At 48.3% G+C, this 17,794-nt stretch overlaps 2 protein-coding genes across 2 annotated transcripts in view; both read left to right on the top strand.

The window, feature by feature from the left end:
* Positions 1-17,794, top strand: part of EVC2 (Ellis van Creveld syndrome 2) — a 137,477-nt gene that overhangs the window by 81,290 nt on the left and 38,393 nt on the right. Inside the window, exons 13-16 of the mRNA XM_012662838.1 lie at positions 4,597-4,756; positions 6,787-7,241; positions 11,733-11,937; positions 12,105-12,227. Of these exons, the coding sequence (XP_012518292.1) occupies positions 4,597-4,756; positions 6,787-7,241; positions 11,733-11,937; positions 12,105-12,227 (943 nt within the window). The remainder of the gene's footprint in view (positions 1-4,596; positions 4,757-6,786; positions 7,242-11,732; positions 11,938-12,104; positions 12,228-17,794) is intronic.
* On the top strand, positions 16,129-17,707 carry KATNBL1 (katanin p80 subunit B-like 1). Its single transcript, XM_012662856.1, has one exon. The coding sequence runs from the start codon at positions 16,269-16,271 to the stop codon at positions 17,181-17,183; it is 915 nt and encodes a 304-aa protein (XP_012518310.1). The 5' UTR covers positions 16,129-16,268; the 3' UTR covers positions 17,184-17,707.

The raw sequence follows: 17,794 nt of genomic DNA, 5'->3' as shown, positions 1-17,794 counted from the left end.
CACATTAAATGTTACTGATATGTAAGACTTACTGCTGCCATGTTGTTATTTGATTTCTGGTTGTTTTATGGTCTTCTCTTTCCTTCTTTCTGTCTTCCTTTGTTAAAAATGATTTTCTCTGGTAGTATGTTTTAATTTCTTGCTTTTTTTGTGTGTGTATCTGGTGTAGGTTTTTTGATTTGAGCTTACCATGAAGCTTGTAATAAACATTTTATAACCAATTATTTTAAACATATTACAACTCTCCTTACAAACAAATAAACAAAAAGAAATCTAAAAGAAATTCTACACTTTAACTCCTTCCCCCCATTGCTTTTTAACTTTTAGTTGTTTCCATCCATATCTTTTTATGCTGTCTCTCAGAAAGTTCTTGTTGTTATTTGTGATAAGTTTGCCTTTTAGTCTTCCTACTCAAGATACAAGTGATTTGTACACCACAATTATATTAATACAATAGAGTATTCTGTATTTGTGTACTGTTATCAGTGAGTTTTATACCTTCAGATGATTTCATACTGTTCATGAGTTTCCTTCTCTTTCATATTGAAGAACTTTTTAGCATTTCTTATAGGACAGGCCTGGTTTTGATGAATTATCTTTGTCTGGAAAAGTCTTTATATCTCCTTCACGTTTGAAGAATATTTTTGCAGGGTGTAATAATATTCTAGGGTTAAGGTTTTTTTCCTTTAGCACTTGAAGTATGTCATGCTACTCTCTCCTGACCTGTAAGTTTCCACTGAGAAGTCTGCTGCCAGATGTATTGGAGCTCCTTTATATGTTATTTTTTTTTTCTTTTTTCTTGGTTCCCTTGGGACCTTTTCTTTATCCGTGACCTTTGGGAGCCTGATTATTAAATGCCCTGAGGTAATCTTGTTTGGGTTAAATCTGCTTGGTGTTTTATGACCTACTTGTACCTGAATATTGATATCTTTCTCTAGGTTTGGAAAGTTCTCCCTTATTTCTTTGAATAACCTTTCTACTGCAGTCTCTTTCTATATCCTCTTAGACTTGCCCTTTTGAGGCTATTTTGTAGGTCTGGTAGGTATGCTTCCTTCTTTTTTTCTTTTTCTCTTCTGACTGTATGTTATCAAATAGCCAGTCTTCAAGCTCACTAATTCTTTCTTCTGCTCGGTCAGTTCTGCTGTTGAAAGACGGATGCTTTTCTCAGTTTGTCAGTTCATTTTGTCAGTTCCAGAATTTCTGCTTCATTTTTTCTTATTATTTCAATGTCTTTGTTAAATTTCTCTGATAGGCTTCTGAATTCCTGCTCTGTGTTGTCTTGAAGTTCAGTGAGCTTCTTCAGGACAGCTATTTTGAATTCTCTGTCTGAAAGATCACATGTCTTCATCACTCTGGGATTGGTCACTGGTACCTTATGTAGTTCATCTGGTGAGGTCATGTATTCCTGGATATTTTGGATGCTTATGGATGTTTGTCAATGTCTGGGCATTGAAGAGTAGGTATTTATTTTAGTCTTCGCAGTCTGGGCTTGTTTGAATCTATGCTTGAGAAGGCTTTCCAGATATTCAAAGAGAATTGAGTATTGTGGTCTAGGTCTTTGGTCCCTGCAGCCATATCAGCACTGGGGGTGCCCCAAGCCCAGTAATGCTGTGACTCTTACAGACTCCTGGTGGTACCACCTTTGTGTACTTGGGTAAGATTTGGGAGAATTCCCTGGCTTACCAGGCAAAGTCCTTCACTCTCTGTGCTGGGCTACTGTGACGTGGGCGCTCCCTCGTAGCCACCAGTGCCAGGTCACACCTGAAGCCAGCCAGTCTCACCCAAAGCCTGTGGTGACTGTTGCCTGGCTACCTGTGATGTTTATTCAGAGCCCAAGGACTCTATAGTCAGTAGGTGGTGATTTCTGCCAGGACTGGCTCCTTCCCTTCAGGGCAGCGTGTTTCTGTCTGGCCCAGGGTAGGCCTAGCAATGCCATCCAGGAACGAAGACTGAGACTCAGGCCTCAGAGGTCTGCTTGGTACTTTCTTTGACTGTAGCTGAGCTGGTACCGAGATGCAAAGCAAAGTTCTCTGAACTCTTCCCTTTCCTTTCCCCAAATGGAAGAAGACTCCCTGAGCTGCACTGCCTGGAGCTGGGGGAGGGGCGACACAGGCACTCGCTTGGCCACCGTCCCTGGTGTCTCACTGGGTTACATGCACCGCAGTTCCACTGGCTCCGAATCGCAGGGATTGCCCAAAGACTGCAGCCTTTGTGGCCTGACTGCCTTGGAATTTGGTCCAGGCCCCAGGCCCTTTTTCATCTGGGAGTGGCGGGGATAGCTGGAACGTGGGTTTCCCTCTAGTCGGCTGGTCTAAACGTCTAAATGCCCCTCCGTGGCTGCCAGCAGAATTGTGTCCTGTGCTGTGCCCCCCTGTCTGGCAGCACTGCGGGGATGGGGAGGGCGGCGTAGGCAGTGCAAGGCTGTCTTTGCTGCCCTCCTCAGTGCCTCTTGCCTTCATATAATGTCAAAACCAGTACTGTGATCCCCCACCTGACGTTTGGTTCTTCTGAAGGTGCCTCGTTGCGTGGATAGTTGTTGAATTTGGTGTTCCTGTAGAGGGGCGATCGCTGGAAGCTTCTATTTTGCCATCTTGCTCCACCCCCTTTTCCCTTACTTATCTCTTAAGGAGAATTCTCTAGTTGTAAAAATCCTTTGCATTATGAAATTTTAGGCACATACACAATAGTCAAGATAATCGTATAATGAACTCCTGTGTGGCCATTGTTCGGTGTCAGCAGGTGTTAACTCACGGCCAACCTTGATGTAGTTATAGTGCCCATCCTGGACTACTGTGAAGCGAATCGCCATCAACGCTCTCTGGAGACATCCCTGATGGGGCTCACGTCAGCCATGTGATGGAAGAGCCGGCTTCTCTGAGATCGAGCACACCACTGGCTCTTGCATTCACCTTTGGCATTAGGTATAAACCCAGAGATGCTCGTTGTGGATTCTGGAGGTTTATCTCGGCAGCACCTGGGTGCCACGTGGTCAGATAATTGATGACATTGCAGAGTTCTCATCGGTGCAGTCCCTCGGCGTTCCACAGCGTTCCCGCGCAGCTCTGCTTTCAGGCGGCTTAACTGCAGACAATGAAACGTATTCTCGTTAGATTACGAGAAGCTCTAAATGAATAGGGACATGACTAGAAAGTTGGCTTTTTGGCTCTCTTACAGCAACAAGCAACAATTCATGGTTTTATGAATTGGTTTTACTACTTAGGTAATTTTTTCAGGGCTTTGTTCCTCTCCTGCCCTGTTTAATGTGGATTCTGCAAGGCGCGCAAATAATGCAAACACTTCCCACCTAAAGATGCTAATACATGTACCACTGCAGTTTACTCGAGCTTCCTGATTAATTTGCACTTAGGTGAGAGAAATAGTTTCCTGCCTTCAATTGAAGAACTTAACCACTGGTTGTAAACAGTTACCGGGGAAGAATATTTTACCTCTTATTTTTTAATTCTCTTTGAAAAGACTGGCACACATGTATATTTTTAAAACATGTATCTACTATTCTTTCCTTCAAGAAGCCTCCCTTGAGAGTTTACCCTGTGCCAATCTGGGGACTCAGCCCAGGGATGCACACAGACTAGGAACAGTAGTAGGGTGGTAGCAGAGTGTACTAGTCAGGGTTCTCCCAAGAAACAGAACTAATAGAAAATATATAAAGCACTGTCCGTAAAGTATCCAACCCTTATTAATAGAATGTTATATTAACAGTGGCTGGATACTTTCTGGAAAGTCCTCAAATATACACATATATTTTACATACATATATATACATATGGAGAGAGAGAGAGAGAAGGAGAGAGAGAGAGAGAGATTGATTATAGGAATTGGGTCACACAATTATGGAGGCTGAGAAGTCCTACTGTCTGCTGTCTGCAAGACAGAGCCCCAGGAAATCAGGAGTTGTAACTCAGTCCAAGTCTAAAGGCCTGAGAACCCGGACAGCAGATAGTGTAAATCTCAGTCCGGGGCAGGAGAAGATGAAATGAGATGTCCCACCTTAAGCTGTGAGGCAGGAAAAAAGGGACAGACTCCTCCTTCCTCTGCCTTTTTGGTCTCTTCAAGACCTCAATGTATTGGGAGGTGCCCCCACACTGGGGAGGACCATCTGCTCTCCTGATCTCACCTGGAAACACCATCACAGACACACCTGGAAATAATGTTTCTCCTGGGCCAGTCAGGTTGACGCACACAATTAACCATTACACAGAGTGTTCCCTGCAGTCACCTCCTAGTCACCTCCTGACAGCAGGAGTTTTAATCCACCATCTCCTCTTGGAAGATTCTATCCGTACCACAGTGTTCCTGTGAATGTTATTTTCTCCCAGAACTCTCACCAATTCCCGCCCTAACAGATGATCTCTCTCCTGTGTTGAGCTTTCTCTACCCATCTCTAATGACACTAACCTTACTCTGCTGGTATTTTATGAATATCTTAGCTGCCCATTCTCCTAATCCTTCTGGAGGGGAAAGATTTTTCTGATTCAAACCAAACTAATGTGGAGATAAATGTTCAGCCACAATATCAGTCAAGCTATAGGTGAGTTTGGAGAGTGCATTAACTAGCTTTCCATCTTTTCCATCTAGAGCGGGGTACTTGGATGAAGATCAAATGGAAATGCTACTGGAGCGGGCTCAGACAGAAGTCTTTTCTATAAAACAGAAGTTGGACAATGACTTAAAGCAGGAAAAGAAAAAGCTCCATCAAAAGTTAATAATTAAGAGAAGACGAGAGTTGCTACAAAAGGTATATGAGGCATTGTGCCATTTGTCCTTTGCATGACCATTTCCGAGTACCCACTGAGTGCCAGGTACTGTGCCAGGTACTGTGCTCGTAAGGGCGACTGTGCAGGCATCGTGACGTGCCATCTGTAGTTGATTGGTAGTGACTGTTTGCTGTGTCAAGCAGGATTCTCCAAATGCTGTCTTGCCTGCGCACAGCAGAAGGTCGTGGTAGACTACTCATGTCTGCACAGGCAAGGCAACAGGAGTGCTGGTTTGAGTGACTGCTGATGACAGGTACTAACACTTACTGCGTGTTTTCTTAGCACTGTGCTAAGTCTGTCATATAAGAGATCTTGTTCAATCCCTACATTAACCCTATGAGGAAGAGACTGTTTTTCCTATTTTCTCTTAAATGAAGACACTGAAGCTTAGAGTGTTTCATTAATGTGGTCAAGGCCAAATACTGAGTGAGTGGCACACATGGCACGTGTTTGGGAGCACTGAGAGCACGATGAGGTGAGGCGTGCTGACAGGTGAGGGCAGGGGCGTGTCTGGGAGTCAGTGCCAAGCCAGTGAGGGCGTGGTGTGCAAGGCTGAGGGGGTTGCTCTTCACCCAAAGATGGTGGAGAACACTGAAGGGTTTTCAGGCAGAGAGAGAGAGAGATAAGATTTGTGATTCCGGCAGCTCGCGTTGGTTGGGGTTGGAGGAACCTGGGAACACAAAACCCCTGGGAGGCTGTGGCGTTGGCCAGGTGAGAGCTGACGAGGGCCTAAACCAGCAGCACAGAGCACGGGTAGTGAGGACAGATGGAGGCGGTGTATGGCATGTGCCAGGTGACACCAGATGGGCTAGTGGGCTGGTACCATTTGCGGGGAGCAGAGGGGATGCAGAATAACTTAAATGTGATCAATAGAAACTCTGCCTTCTATTATATTACCAAGTGTGGGCCCAACAGACAGCCACGCCCCTGACCTTGACCACTGAAATATATCACATCCTGAGCAATACCCCATTCACCTCTGAGCCACTGGGTAAGGGGTCAAAACCACACTTCCCTGATGTCTGGCCCAGTCCAAGGTTCGTATCTAGAAGGATGGATGCACTCCAGATCTTACAAGAGATTCCGGAAGGCTTCTGTGAATATTCTCTTGTAGCTACTTTTGATAAATACTGTGAGTGGCCCACAATTAGAATATAGTTCCATGAAGGCAAAAATTTATGTATCTCCAGTGTTGAGGACACTGCCTGACACATAGTAGGTGCTTAATAAGTGTATTTATAGAGTGAATGAATTGACACTCTCTGGTTACCAGGACCCGTGAACAAAAGGAAGAGCATGTCACGTTCTCTCAGAGAGGACTGAGACTCTGTGAGCCTGCTCTTGTAAACACCGCTGCAAGGGACATCTGTGTGCATGGCAGTTCTTCCCCACCGTAGGGGCTTTACGCCCACTGTCCTGTCTCCCAGGAGTGTTCTTTCTTGATTTCTTCCTTAAAGGTCCTTTGGTGACCTCCTCATTTAAGTTGTCTCTCAATGATCTCAGGTTTTTTCCCCTTAAAATACTATGATTTGCGGACACTGTGTGCCTGGCACATGGTAATAGCAATAGCAGATATGTACGGGTGTGAACTCCACACCAGGCACTTTCCTAAGAGCCACACATGTATGAAGCAACCATCTGATACTCACAACTACTCTATGAGGTAGGTTCTATTATTATCCCCATTTTACAGATTAGGAAGTGGAGGCACAGAGAGGTAAGACACTTGCTTTAGGTCACTCAGCTTGTGAATGGAGGAGCCAGGATTAGAACCCAGGTAGTCGGCCTTCTGGGCTTTGCCTACTCAATAAATATGTGATCAATGAATGTTGAAGACATGAAGTTTTCACTGTCTTTTATTTTCTTAAGAATAATTTCTCAATGTGAGGTGGCTGGCGGAAAGGCCAGAAACATCCTGTGCCTCTGCAACAAACTTCCAAAGCGTTTTCCCAAAGGGCCCTACCCACCAAGCCCTACCCCCACTTATTTTCCCTTTTGACACTCCCGCCAGCACAAGGAGCAGCGCAAGGAGCAGCTGTCCATTGGCGAAGCCTTCCGGGCTGCCGAGGACGTTGGCCAGTACCTTCAGCAGTGGCGGCGCGTGATGGCAGAGCGTAGCGCTGCCCTGGAAGAGCTGCAGGAGCGTCTGGACCAGGCTGCCCTGGACGAGCTCAGGGCCCTGACCCTCTCGCTGTCCGAGAAAGCCACCGAGGAGCTGCGGCGCCTCCAGAGCTCGGCGATGACCCAGGAGCTGCTCAAGCACAGCGTGCCCTGGCTCTTCCTGCAGCAGATCCTGGAGGAGCACAGCAAGGAGATGGCCGCGCGGGCCGAGCAGCTGGAGGCGGAGGAGCGGGACAGGGACCAGGAGGGTGTCCAGAGCGTGAGGCAGAGGCTGAAGGACGATGCTCTAGAGGCCGCGGTGGAGGAGCAGGCAGAACTTCGACACTGGGAGCGCTCGGTATTTACGTGAGTGTGGCCGCGTGTCCCGATCCCTCGCCCCGCCCCGACGAGGGAGGGATTCCCACCCTGTGCTTGCAGGGATGGCCTAGCACAGGACACCGACCCTGGACAGAGGAGATCGATGGCATTTCTTGATCACGTAAACTCCAGCAAGAGGACCCCGCGTGCCAGGCAGGGCCACACGAGGATTGAGCAGAGCGCAGAACCAGGGCTGTGGGAGGCGGACTTTGTAATGACAGTGGCCCCTGCTCCCACAGGCTACCAGGGAGCTCAAACCTGCTCCTCAGGGATGAGCCGGGGCCGTGCTGGTCTCCCTAATGAGAAGCGTTGTTTGGCGAGGGGACCTTATCGGGGGAGCAGTGTGGGAAGGGAACTTGCGGTCAGGCCAGTCCAGGCCCTCCTGGTTTCAGCAAACGTCAAGGCCGCGTGTGATACTGGGCCTTCGTTTTGGTTCTTCCACCACGTGGCACAGTCTTGCCACCTGGCCTTTTCATCCATTGGTTCATTAATTGGGCTATTTGTTTTTATTATTGACTTAAACACCATGTAATGACTTCTATTCTTTTTTTTTTTGGTGGGGGGAGCTTTAAGATTTTATTTTAGTTCACAATTTCCCCCTTTTGGCCAAGATCTGCCAGAGGCAGCATCTATGGCCAAACCCTTATTTTGTCCCATCCCTTGCCAGGGTGGTGTGGTCACCTGCCCTGGGTCCATCCAGTCCCTCGGTGGGACCCTTGTGGCCAAGAGGACTAAAGAGTCAAAGAGGGGCTTACAGCCAATTAAGTATTTTAGGCCAAACAGGACTGGAGGTGGACAGGCACTCATCAACACTTTCAAACCTCCTAGGCAATGTAAGAGTAAAATCCAAAATGTCAAAGACAAGGCTACAAAACTAATTTATCTGTAAGTGTTGAGCTACTACATGTTTGGGTCTAGTGGTAGACTTGTAGCAAACATAAACATTGCTAACATGTAAGCTAAGGGAATTTAGAGACCTTTATTGTGTCAGAATACTTTAGTCTCTTTAGTAATTTATATTAAAGTGGCAGATAAATTACTCATTATATCTCCTTTTGTATAAACCCATAACTGAGAACAGTTATACTCAGGAAGTTCTAAGTCTATAGGAAGCAGGAAATAAAAATTTATGATTCGGATGGATATCTACCGCATGTGGCCTGAAAAACAAAGCATTCCAGTTAGTATCCTTTAGGCTTCTGTGTGCCCCTCCTTCATCTGGAGGATCTAAACTAATGCCATCCCTCGGATTCGGCCCTGTTATAATCTCACGCGCCCCCTCTTCCGTGACAGTCCCTGGGCCTCACTTCTACTTCTGAGTAGGAGAAAGTAGAGCACAGCTAACTAACATTCCCCCTGCAGTAAATGGAAAGTGATGGATAAACTGCACAAATAGATTTTCTAGACATGGGAGCTGCAGCAATGAGGACCAGCTGGAGTCGGATTCCAGAGAGGCAGCGTCCTTTCCCTCCCTGCGCCCTGTGCTGTTTCTTTTGTGCGACTGAGGTTTGGCTTGGCCCGAGCATCCAGCCTTTAGTGGTGCAGTAGGGACCAGCAGAGCTGTCCACTGTTGTTTGGGGCTGGCTCACACGACTGGAAACTGGAGGAGCCTCAAATCCAGGCAGCGTGGATTGAGACATAGGCAGTGTAGACCAAAGGGACCTGGGTTTAAATTCGAGGACCACCACCTACTGTTGGGTGTGGGCAAGTCACTTAACCTCCCTGGGTCCCATCTCTCTTGCCTGTAAAGTGAGGACCACAACAATGAAATCTTCTAGGGTGCTTTCAGCAGCATATGACAGTAGCAAGTGGGTTAAATGTGAAGACAGTATTTGTATTAGACGCTGGACCTTTTTGGACCCTTTGAGGGATAGCAGGTGGTGGAGCATTGGTCTGCAGCCCCATCCTCCCTTGGCAGAAGTTGTGTCCCGGGGTCTTACTGGCCTCAGTGATTTCGTGCCCCTTCCCACATAGTTCTTGTCTCTGAGGACTGACCTTGTTACCAGAAAAGCAGGTCCCCAGGTGTCTGCAGAGAGAGATCTTATCTTGGTTTGCATAAGTGACCTCAGGCTCCTTTCCAAATGTCTCCATTGTGATTCTGGCCTTATTTATTTAGTCTTTGTTAGTTTTTCTTTTCTTGACAGAGAAAGCAAGATGTGTCTTCTCTAAGCCTGTAAAAATCAAATCCTTAAATGCTATTTTTTATTCTCATGAATTATTCTCAACAGTATTTATTCTGCTCAAATTCTCTTTATATGTTCAAACTGGCTTTGGATTCTTCTTAGTGTGCGAATTAGATCTGACACTCCTGTTACCAGATGAGTCATTTGCTCCAACTTCATTTGGATACATTTTGTAGGGAGTATTAATAAAGTCGCCATTGATTTAGCAGGAAAAAGACCTCTCACTTGGCTATCAGAAAACTCTATGATTTTTCTGAGGGTTAAAAGGGTCAACTGTATACACAATGTGAGTCTGCTTATATACTTTGCTTCTTTAAGATTCTATTTAAAAGGTTACAGCCTTTATTTCAGAGGCATTATGTAAAATGGCATTACACAATAGTTTGGGAACATTTTTATAAGCTTCCCAATTTCAAGCAAGATGGGGTTGCTGTAAAACTGGTTAGGTAAAGTAGGAATTAATGAGGAATATTTTTGCCAGGGAATGTATGTCTTGGAGACTTCTTTCCTAAGTTCCTGCCTTGATTTCAAACTCCTTCAGGGCAAAGATTCTGCCTCCTCTATTTCTGTATTCTCTTGGGGCTTGCATAACAGGGGGTTAAGACAGGACTACTAAGGACTGATCTGGTTTGAAGGTGGCGCACGAATAACACTTAGATGCACTTCAGAGTTGCTTTCCCTTGGGTTACATGCAAAGGCTTTGCACAGGAAAGGTGCCAGGGAGTGGCTGCAGTTTCTGGACCCACAGAACAAGGAACCAAAGACAGGGTGTCACATGACGTGAGCTTGGGGACCTCAGACTATTTTTGACGGAGGGTTCATGTCATCGCGGAAGGTCCCATTCTGCCTCCATGAGAGAACCTTCCAGCCAGCCTGTAGCCCCTTTTCCGCATTGAGACTTGGGTGCACTAAGCCTGACCCTGGCCAACCTGATAGGTCTTCTGTAGATATTTCCAAACTTAAAGCATCCACCAAACACATTTTATGCCACCACTGTTGACAGAACATTGCCAGAATAACCAAATGCATCCGTGTTTGTCACAGAGACTTTGTTAAGTCAATAAGTGAGCAGACGCACACTGCCCAAAGCAGGAAGAAAGAGAAGAGACCAGTCCCTGAACTGCCCCTTCCCAGGCCAGAGAGGGATTCTGTCCAGAAGTTCCCCACGGACCCCCATATGGCCTCTCACAGCCAGGACTGGCTCCTGCGTGGCTGTGACAGTGAGCATGTGGCCGTTCTCCCTTTGGAGGGGGCAGGGGCCTTGCCGGAAGGGAAGAGGGAATGTTCCTCCTTTCTGCGTCTGTATTTTGAGGACTAGGTTGGGGTAAGGATGAGCAAGGAGGTAGGTAAATATATTTGTTGCTTAGTGTTTCCATAACGAAGGACCACAGACTGGGTGCTTAAAACAGAAGGCATTTATTCTCTCACGGTTTTGGAGGCTGGAATTCCAAGATCGGGGTGTTGGTAGTGCCACGCTCCCTCCGAAGGTTCTAGGGCAGGGTCTGTTCGCTGCCTTCTCTTAGCTTCTGGTGTCGCTGGCAGTCCCTGGTGTTCACTGGCCTATAGACGTGTCACTCCATCTCTGTCTCCGTCCTCACCTGGCCTTCTGCCTGCGTGTTTGTCGCTCTTCTCCTGTTCTTATAAGGACACCAGTCAGATTAGATTAAGGGCCCACTCTACTCTCTGTAACCTCACCTTAACTTCTTAATTACATCTGCAAAGACCCTGTGTCCAAGTAAAGTGACATTCGCAGGTACCATGGGTTAGGACTTGAACATATCTTTTTGGGGACACAATTCAACCCATAACAGTAAAGCACTCAGTGTGGTTTCCAGCATGGAATAGGTTTCCACTAAGTGATTGTGTCAATTGTCATCTTTTAGAACCAAGTGCAGGAGACCCCCTTCATCTTGAGTCCCTGATCTGAGCTGAGCATCTGTCCTCTGTGCCACTGGTACCTGTGTATGGTGTGTTGCTGGCCAGTGGACAATGCTTTGTTTTCATGTCTGTCTCTAACGCAAGACCAGGTTATCTTCAAGGTCACGATTATTGGAAGAGACACCCTCCCAGGTCTGCCTCATTTGACTCTAACTGTCAGCTCCAATATGACATCACGTCCAACACAGCACTCATTAGTGCCCAAGAAATCCTGTGGATGAATGCGTGGCTGAGGCCCTGGTGCTGTGTTCTCCAGACGTGGATTTGACTGATGACCTTTGAACCTCTAGCTGTGCCACCCCAGCCCCAGACCCGCACTTTCTCTGGGGAAGAGCACATTGCTGTTCTTCCCTCCCAGGAAGCTCTGTGCCACGGCCTTCTCCGTGTCTGAAGAGGAGCTGCTCAGGATGCAGCAGGAGGTCCACGGCTGCTTCGCTCAGATGGACAGGAGCTTGGCCCTGCCCAAAATCCGGGCCCGAGTCCTGCTGCAGCGATTTCAGACTGCTTGGCGAGAGGCGGAGTGCCTGAAACTGGACCAGGCCCTGGCTGCCCCCGAGCTGCAGGTAGGATGGATGTGTCGGTGCCCACCCCCGGCCCCCCGCCCCGTCTGGCCTAAGGCAGATTGCACAGTTCCGTGAGCTGTAGAAACTTCTGTCGGCTGCGGAGCCCGGGGGCTGCGTGGACTCGCTGGTGACCACCTTCTTGCCCGTGCTTTCTCCGACCCCTCTAGCAACAGTCCAAGGTGAGAAAGCCGCGGTCCAAGAGTAAAAGCAAGATAGACCTTTTGAAGAAGTGCATTGAAGATAAAATTCACCTCTGTGAAGAGCAGGCCCCCGAAGACCTGGTTGAGAAGGTCAGTACTTCAGCCTCATCCATCTCTCTGCGCGGGGCGGGGAGCTGACAGCCGACCCACTTGCAGGCCCACGGAGCCCGGGGGCCTGTGCCGTCCGTCTCCACCCGGGCACTCACGCACGAACGTGACTCCTTGAACAGGACCCTGCCCTCCCCCGGGCCTTTCCACCAGGCCTTCCTCCTGGCACCATCCTCCTCCCCGCCTGGGCTCTCCCGACATCCTTTGGGCCTCATATTAGGTGCTGCCTTCGCTGGTTGTGGAGGCCGCCACATTTGTGCCTGGCCCCCCTGGCCACCTGCATCTTTTGTTCCACTCCCATCTCCCTGTTTATCTTACGCACCCTCCTCTGTGCTCCCACGAGCACACGGCCGCTCCCCCAGCCCTGTTTCATCTGTTGTGTTCCGGCACACTCTGTGCAGTCTCCCAGCTGCTCTACTGTGTTCTTCCCTCTTCCTGGAATTTCCTTTCCACTGTCTTCACCTGGGTACATAACTTTTGTCCTTGCTGTCCTAAGGTGTTGCCTCCATCCTTGGGTGTCCCCTCTTCCAAAAAGCCCTCCCTGAACACCTAGGTCTTCCCACTTGTCCCACCCACCCCCAGCTCCCTTTCTCATCGCACAGTTGTCACCTGGTCCATTTGTTCCCTAAGTATTAATATTTTGGGGAGGCAACAATGTCCCAGGCACCATGTTAATGAACTCTGGGGTTGCGGCACTGACTGAGACAGTCCTGGTCCCCAGGAGCGCACACTCTAGTTAGGGAGATGGACGGTGAACACTTGAGTGATAGACTGTGATCTGTGCCGTCAGGGGAAGAAGGGCGGCGATGTGACCGCGCCGGGTGGAGTAGGCCGGCAGTGGGGTCGACTGCAGGCAGGACAGGAGGAGGGTCTCTCTGCGGAGGTGATATTTAAGAGTGGACATGTGTGACCGCTGCCTGGTGCCTGCCTGTGCCCCCAGCACCCGCAGAGGGTAGGCTCCCAAGATGAACATGCTCAGGTGATGGGTCTGTCGAACCGTGCTGCACAGCTGCTGTTTTTGCTCCTACCTTCTATCTCCTTTGTCTAGTTTTTGTGTGTTTTATTTTTATGTTAGTGCAACTGTATTTCTCAGAACACAAACGCGTGCCCTGGCAAAGAGCCCAGACGCTGCTCTGGTCAAGGTCAGTGGCTCCTGTCAGGTTCCTCCTTGTTGCTGATGTTTTAGGAACCCAAGAAGTAGCACCCCGTTCCCACCCAGGCGCATAGGGAATGGAAAGGTAGAACAAAGATAAGGCAGATAGAGGCAAAATGTCACCTTTCTCTTGGCTAATTCTAGAAGACGTAAATTAGCATGCATGCAGGTGGGCTTGCTAAACCACCTGGGGATCAAGCAGACTCAGCACCCAGTCACAGGCATCTCCGGGGGCCGTGGGGTGAGCCTGCCCTGGGGGGCAGAGCAGAAGCCGAGCTGCCCGAGGGAAGCGGAGGAGAGCAGGCCAGTTCCCCTCAGGAGGAGCGGAGAGGCGGGAGAGGCTGGGGCCGCCACACCGGGCCTGGCCCTGCGGGAGAGGGCAGCGTGCGGGGCGGGGGGCATTTCCTGTGGTCCTCTGCGAGGCAAAGCTCGCCAGAGCCAAGGCGGCTGCTGTCGGAGCAGAGCGAGCTGCTGCAGCAGGAAACGGCGCGTCTGGTTTGGCCCAGAGAGTGGGTGTCCCGGCCGTGCCGTGCCGGAGGCCGGGGAAGAGGCTGCTTTCCTAGGGTACCGGCCACAGCGAGGGGATGGCAGGCAGCCCATGGAGGGACGTTCTCAAAGGCCAGTTTGAGGAAGATGAGGGTGGTCTCACCAGCACCGTCGCAGGAGGGGTGAGTGTCTGCGGGAGATGATCAAGCAGAAGTGGCCGACCCATGGAGAAGCGAGGCGCAGGTGGCGCGGCTCCGACCCGGCGGCCACAGCTGGGCCTGGGCATCCTCCTCGACCCTCCCCGCCCCTGCCGCGCCTCCCTGCTCCTTCTCCTGCCCATCTGCATCCGCCTCCGCCTTGTGTCCCCGGCCGTGCCTAGCCCCGTGTCTTTGCCCAGATACGTGCAGCAGACGCCTGGTTCCAACTCAGTCGGTTCTCCGTGAGGCTGGGAGCGGCCTCTTCCCACAGCCGAGACCCGGCCCTGCTACGGACACCTGACCGGGGACCCGTCTCCTTCTTTGCCCAGACATTTTAATAGAAGGAGCCAAGCACATTACTGCCCATAATTTTTTTTTCTTTTCTTTTCTTTCTTTCTTTTTTTTTTAACCATGAGCAGTTGTTTCTCTCAGTGGCAAATATAAAATATCAATTTTTTTCCCTCTTTTTCTCTTTCCTTTTGTTCTATTAATATTTGGGATTTTTGTTTTATTTAGAAATTATCAAGCTTTGTGTCTCTCATTACTACTTTTTTTTTGAGACAGGGTCTTGCTCTGCCACCTGGGCTGGAGTGTGGTGGCCTAATCATAGCTCACTGCAGCCTCTATCTCCTGGGCTTGAGTGGTCCTGCCAACTCACCTGCCCAAGTACCTAGGACCACAGGCACACCGCCACACGTGGCTAATTCTTTTTAAATTTTCTGTAGAGACAAGGTCTCACTATGTTGCCCAGGCTGGTCTCGAACTCCTGGCCTCAAGTGATCCTCCTGCCTCAGTCTCCTAAAGTGGTGGGGTTATAGGTGCGAGCCACCGCACCCAGACCACTCATCTTTCTTTGTTTCCTTCAACATTGCTTAATTTCTAATTCCAATACTCTGAGTATTATTACTAAGAATATCTCAACCTTGCTTTTTGTTTGTTATCCCTGGTCTTTCAGAAGCTGACTATACCCCAAGGCCTCTGCTTTTGTCACAACATATAAAATAGGGCTCTGTTCATAATTAACTAGGCTTATGGGATAATCAGTATTGACATGACATAGCAACATTAAAAGCAAAACTGTTTATCTCATTCCGATCGGAGACCAGGCATCTTGAAGATGCTTTCGGTGAGCATTAATCTCCAGGCCGCCACGGGGCTGCAAGCGCGGCATGTTGAGGTGCCCTGCAGGCTCACGGAGGTTAGTTCCCAGCCCAGGGTCACCATCTGCATGGATGAGGCCCAGGCTGCCCCGGCCCCTGTGCAGCGTCTCCCCCTTCATACTGACATCCTGTCCCGTGGAATTGGCTGGAGACGAGCTGTCACTTCCTCAGTAGTGTGGACAAGGCATCCAAGGCAGACAAGGAGAAGAGGCAGGTGAAATAGGTGAGACAGCCTTCCCTGGGAATCCTTGTGTGCTGGGTCACCTCATCCAGTTGACACATGAGGGGCAGTGTCACCAGAGGGCTGCACAATGTGTCCAGGGCCATCCAGCCAACGGGTCGTGACCTGCAAAGCCATGTCTGTCTGGATGGGAATCCTGGATCTTCCCAGCTCACCCGTCCTGTCTACTTGCCACCCATTTGTAGACACCTAGGGAATTTCCACAGAAGGCAGAAGGCAAAAAAAGAAAAGAAAGTGAGAAGGAGAGAGACATAACACAGTGACCAAGATGAGCAGGGTACAAGAATAAAGACCAGCTGGGAGCCCAGCGGCCACCCTGCGTGGCCAGTGGAGGCCTCCAAGTGAGGGTGGTGCGAGGGGGATGGGGGCTCTGTGGTTCCCCAGGCCAGTCCCAACACCCTCTCCCTGCCCCAAGCCCACATCTGTGGTTTGCTTTGGGGCAGACCTTCATCCTACACCACGGCCCCATGCATAAGCCAGAGCTTCCACCTGGCCCTGGGCTGAAGACGTGGCCACCTGCTCCAATACTGGCAGAAGAACTGGGCATTGCTGCTCCTCAAGGCATTGCCAAGGGTGATTTAGATTTCACTTTTGTCTTGTGCCCTGATTTGAGAACTGATCTCCCTTCATGAGATGTGATGGCACCGCGCGCGGCCGCGTTTGAATGGCCCTGACTGGGGCCCGGCCGGGGAGCCGAGGGACACTCTAGGCTGCCGGCGCGGTTCGTCAGCGCCAGGGTTGGGCTGAGGCGCCGCGGTACCATGAGGCGCCGGTATTTGAGAGATTATGGCATCTGAAACCCACAATGTTAAAAAACGGAACTTTTGTGATAATATTGAGGACCATTCCACTGATCTTCCTAGAAAAAGGATCTCTAATTTCACTAATAAGAACATGAAGGAGGTTAAGAAATCTCCAAAACGGTTGGCTGCTTGCAAAAATAGAACAGTTGGACAAGCTGTGAAAAGCCCAGATAAACTGCGTAAGGTGATCTATCACAGAAAGAAAGTTCATCATCCCTTTCCAAATCCTAGTTACAGAAAAAAACAGTCCCCTCGAAGTGGGGGCTGTGACATGGCAAATAAAGAAAATGAACTGCCTTGTGCAGGCCACTTGCCTGAAAAATTACGCCATGATAGTCGAACATATTTGATTAACTCCAGTGATTCTAGTTCTTCACAAACAGAAAGCCCATCATCAAAATATAGTGGGTTTTTTTCTGAGGTTTCTCAGGACCATGAAACAATGGCTCAAGTTTTGTTCAGTAGGAATTTGAGATTGAATGTAGCTTTAACTTTCTGGAGAAAGAGAAGTATAAGTGAACTTGTAGCTTATTTGGTGAGGATAGAAGATCTTGGAGTTGTGGTAGATTGCCTTCCTGTGCTCACTAATAGTTTACAGGAAGAAAAACAATATATCTCACTTGGCTGCTGTGTAGACTTGTTGCCTCTAGTAAAGTCACTACTTAAAAGCAAATTTGAAGAATATGTAATAGTTGGTTTAAACTGGCTTCAAGCAGTCATAAAAAGGTGGTGGTCAGAACTATCATCCAAAACAGAAATTATAAATGATGGAAATATTCAGATTTTAAAACAACAGTTAAGTGGATTATGGGAACAGGAAAACCATCTTACTTTGGTTCCAGGATATACTGGTAATATAGCTAAGGATGTAGATGCTTATTTATTGCAGTTGCATTGAGAGATTTCATCTACTAAAGACCACTTGGTTGTTCAAAACATCCCTGGACTATGATTTACAAAAAAAGGTCTCCTCCGAGAACCGTGAACTGTGGAAGAAATCAAAACCATTTTTCCTTTTAAAAAGCCACGTATTGAAACCACTAATAAAACCCTAACAATCTACTTCACATTGAAGTGGAAAAATATCCAAAAGGAGCAGCTTCAACTTCAATGAGGTGAAAGTGCACTATGAAGATTGTTCACCTTTGCTGCATTTGGGATTTATATGGTTATTCGGTAACATCGTTTAAGAGCTACTGGGTCTTAATGCAATCCTGCACAAGAATATAATTTATACTGTGTGAAAAAATAAGACAGGACTTACTACTAGGAATGGCAAAGACCAATCATCATTCACTTTTTTTAAGATTGTGTTTTATAAAAAAGCACATGAATGTGTGCAGCTATTTTCTTATGTTGAAAAGACTGAAAGTTAAAAACATCATAGAAGAAATCAATATTAAAAATTTTTGTCCACATTGAGATACTGTGTATGCAAAATGCCTTAATTATTAATAAGCCAATGTGTTATGATACCAATATCTGTTTAAAAAATTAAAACCAACCATG

The sequence above is a fragment of the Propithecus coquereli genome, unplaced genomic scaffold (genome assembly GCF_000956105.1).
Source record: "Propithecus coquereli isolate 6110/MARCELLA unplaced genomic scaffold, Pcoq_1.0 Scaffold785, whole genome shotgun sequence".
NCBI classification, from domain to species: Eukaryota; Metazoa; Chordata; class Mammalia; order Primates; family Indriidae; genus Propithecus; species Propithecus coquereli.
The sequence above is the reverse complement of the archived record's forward strand: the minus strand, read 5'-3'. Positions and strand labels throughout refer to the sequence as shown.